The following is a 4,228-nucleotide window of genomic DNA, read 5'->3' as shown; positions in this document are numbered from 1 at the left end:
TAATTTATTTGGTTATATTGTCATTTAGCGGGTATTATGGAAAACAAATATGAGTAATCGCTGTGATCAAGGTCTGTGTTTGTAGAATGTAATACTGTTGTGAACAACTACCATATTTCGATATAAAATCTACAGAAATGAATTATACTGTTATTTACTACGTGTTAATATGAACGCTAGTGATATCTGTATCAAAATTACCTTTTCGCAGTTAGTTCTCTTCGTATTTTGATATAATGAATAAATGATAAGTAATGGATATTGCTAATTCCAGATATGTTTTACGGCCTGGACAAATTTTGATATTACTTGATATTGCAAAATATATATTTCAAGAAAGGCTGATTAGCATAGTTCATTAGACTGTTTACAAGAAGAGGAATTATGTGGCAATAATGATTGAGTGAAGCTAAATTAAATGAATAAATTACGCTCCCGCAACCACCGTCATAAAAGGAGGTTCGGCACGCAGTCTTTAACCGATGCAAATCACCTGTATGATCAAAGAGACTACAAAATCAGCGGCTAAAAATGCATATCGATATCTGACTGAACTTTGTTAAAAAAGGCAACAACATAAAAATGAATATCTGCAGGGCATTTGATTGGCAGATCGGATGTTAATATACGGGCAGAGGACATGAATATTCCGAAGCCTCGAGGCAGTGGAGTTGGTCGGATTTGGCCGCGCGTGGACGAGAGGAGATAAACCGGTCATTTCCGCTCGAACGTCGAACGCCACTGCTTCGGATCATATTCGATCACGTAGAAGGTCGTGTCGTAAAGGCAGATAACGGAAGATATTAGTCCTTCGTCCCGTTCATCGTCATAGTCGCATTCGTCGCCGTCGTCATCAAAGGCTCCGTTGTACTTGCCGAGAGTCTCTGCTTCACGCCTCGCCTACTTGCGTATTCCCATTTTCCTTCCTTTTTTTCCCACCTTCCAAAATATTCAAATACGAGTGCACGCGCCGTCTGCCTTTTCCTCGCTCTCCTCCTCCTTTTTTTGTCTGGTGTGGTGGCGGGTGTGCCAGAGTGCCAGACGTGCCACATGAGACTGGCACTGGCGGAGTAAGTCGTCAGTGGTTCGCTGGACGGTCAGGGGGCAGCACCGTCGCTCCGCTCGCTGCCAGTTTGACTTGGCTGGGACCCTCTTCCACGCGTGATTCTCGGCGGCAGCGAGAGACAACGATTCTGTGCGGCGGAAAAAAGCGGTGTAGGAGCGAGGTTATAAGCATTACGGCTTTTAGATCTCGTTCTTTATCTGTCGAACGTCTGTAACACATGCCTTGCCAGGTCGTGTGAGCCATACACAAAGAGACAAAAACACAACAATAAAATGAATGAGGACGGAAATGCATATCCTCTCGCTCTCTCTTTGTAAATAAAAACCCAACGAGGAGAATAAACACAGTCGAACTTAACCTATCATAAGATCTCATTAAAAAAAGAGAAAAAAGAAAAGGAAAAGAAGAAGTAAAAAAAAAAGAAAAAAAGTGCGCTCTATCCTTCACCCAATTATTCACACTTCCTCCGGGATAATATAGCTTCCCGAAGAAACAGCTGGACCGAAGAACCATGGCGTGGAGGAACAGCAAGAGCGGGCCATCTCCAGGAACTCTTGCCTTGCTCCTCCTCTTCATGCAAGGTAAGATAACTGTAACCTGTAGCCTGTAGCCTGTAACTCAGAAGCACATTAATCAGTCTTGATTGGGACAAGCGTACCCAAGGTTGGGTAAGTTAAAACGTTGGATTTAAGCAGCACTTGGTTGCTTTGTTTCCCGTTTCTGATGCGATAAACTAAGTTCAACATGCAGAACTATGGAGAATTTCTGGTACGCTTTGAAAATCATAACAAACGGATGATCACATGAAAGAGCATAAATTACTTAATTATTCACAAATTAGATCAACACTTACCCTGTTCCAGCTTCCTACAGAGTAATCAGCAAGGCATTGTTTACATTTTACTAACGTTTATGTTATGCTGTTTTCCTTTACTTCACGAAATAAATGTTACATTTTCCTACAATATTATAAACGTGATGAATAGGGAACATTTGCACCACGGCTTTAACATCACAAATGGAAGAAATACCATGAATTGCAAACAATTTTAAGAAAAGAGGAAAACAACGAAACGAAACCAAAACAAACAAAAGTAGGGAGACAAACTATCTCATTTTCGAAAGAAGGATTCCACGCCCATCTTCTTCTGAGACTTAATAGAACTTCCCTGCTTGTCTGGAGCTTAGGATGCAGTTTCTATTGCTTACTTTCCGTTTACTTTGGTGTATCTGGTAATCGATCGAACATTTAGTTTTCTCGGAAAGAAGCAACTTCTTGAAAGCTTTTAAAGGAGATCTTAGATGTAGCAACAGATGCCTCTTGAAAGATGCTACCTCTTATTGTATGTGATTATAGTGGTAAACGTTCTCAAATAGCAATAGTTCGTAGATGTTTAACTTGATTTCGTTTCCTCAGTGTTTCAGAAGTTCGGTTATAATGCGGCAGAGTCAAAGAGTCTAAATTCCCCACGCCTTCAAGCAATACAGTAAATCTTAAGAATTGAAATATAAAATGTTTTGTCTTCTTAGTACTGATTATTCGTTATTTATTGTATTCGTTCGTTGTATCTTTAGAGTCTTTAGAACTAAGTCATTTTTCACTAAAGTAAGGAGATGTTATTTACTGTAACGAATCTTTCTTTGCCACTGTACAAAAACAGTTCTATTCTAACAGGTAAATATAAACAAAAACTGTAAGTCGGCCGTCCTTTTCAGGTTTATTTCTAAGGGGAATCGTAAAGGCAGTCATTCCCTCATTATAACAGAATAGTAAAGAGTGCACAAGAGTTCCTCATCGCCCTTGCCATTCCGGTTCTAGTCTGGGTTCTTAATCTGTTCCGTTGGCGAATTCACCATAGCCAGATTGCTGAGACGGCGAGAGACTCTTCCAGCCGCTTGCGTAATGAGCCATTAATTATTCATGGCACTAATCTCGTTGACCATAATGAAAAGCAATTCTAGAGACGTTTCGCTCGTTGTTTTACGGCCGTTTGCAACAACAATTCAATTTCTGGCGCTGGATAAAAAAAAAAAAAAGGGCGGATCGGAGGAGGTTGCTGTAAAGACGAGATCCGTCTTGGAATGGTACCGTACGAAAGCGTCGGCCGAAGAAGTCTGTCATAAAAGCCCCTTGAACTAAAGTCTTTCCTCTTTGCTTGAGGGAATACGGTGCGATTGGAAGATAAAACTGCAGATGAGGGTACACAAAGGCGAAAGTCCTGGACATTAAAGGCTGAGCGCGTGCCGTAATTGCTCTCTCCGTTATGCTCCTGCGATCTATGACATTTCGTGTTTTTTTTTCCTTCTCTCTCTCGCTCTCCTTGCGAAATCGAGTGAAAGTTTTGCGACTCCAATATTGAACTTCGTATCAGATTGTCCCTAAAGGTCGCTTGGTTGCCATAATCGTTAACCAAGCTTAACCTTAGAAAGAAGGGAAAAGGAAAAGAGTTTCCATCTTGAAAATGACGAAGACATAACCAAAAATAACATTCCTGAGTATTTTTTTCTTCTCTCTCTCTCCTCTCTCTCTCTTCTCTTTACCTAGAGCAATATGGAAGTCGCAATATCGGAGGTTGATTTAGTGTCATGATATTTGGTGAAATTTCATTCGCGTCGGATAATGTTCCCCAAAAGACATCTTGAAGAATGCGAGGACGTTATCCGCGATGGTATAAAAGTCGCGGTCGATTTACATGTGATTGTACGGGGACCGCTTCGGGCATTTGGGTAAAGAGGACGCGGATTAGAGGGGAAAGGCATTATTGCAAGGATTAGTTTGGATTGGTATGGGATTGTAGGGAAAGACGCGATATATACACAGCCACTTGATCACCTATTCAGCCACTGATACATAGAGAGAAGCACAAACATGCACTCGGGCTTACATACACACACGATCGTATAAACACACATAGTTATGCATAAACGCGGGACTATACGCACGCTTAAGGACGTATAAATGATAATGCCTATCTGTCTGTCATTCTGTGCCTATTTTCTGTGTGTGTCTGTCTCTCTAGTTGTGTTGTAAACGCGCGCGCGCATACACACATTTTCTCACTCATTCGATCACTCGCTGGCTCGCTCGCTCGCTCACTCATCACTCACTCACTCACTCACTCACTCACTCACTCACTCACTCACTCACTCGCTCACTCACTC

General features: G+C 41.4%; 1 protein-coding gene across 1 annotated transcript in view; it reads left to right on the top strand.

Annotated features, from left to right (window-relative positions):
• Positions 1-1,102: 1,102 nt before the first annotated feature.
• Positions 1,103-4,228, top strand: part of LOC125029533 — a 253,345-nt gene continuing 250,219 nt past the window's right edge. Inside the window, exon 1 of the mRNA XM_047619480.1 lies at positions 1,103-1,647. Coding sequence (XP_047475436.1) covers positions 1,578-1,647 — 70 coding nt within the window. The 5' untranslated portion in view covers positions 1,103-1,577. The remainder of the gene's footprint in view (positions 1,648-4,228) is intronic.

Source organism: Penaeus chinensis, chromosome 2, assembly GCF_019202785.1.
Source record: "Penaeus chinensis breed Huanghai No. 1 chromosome 2, ASM1920278v2, whole genome shotgun sequence".
Taxonomy (NCBI): Eukaryota; Metazoa; Arthropoda; class Malacostraca; order Decapoda; family Penaeidae; genus Penaeus; species Penaeus chinensis.
The sequence above is the reverse complement of the archived record's forward strand: the minus strand, read 5'-3'. Positions and strand labels throughout refer to the sequence as shown.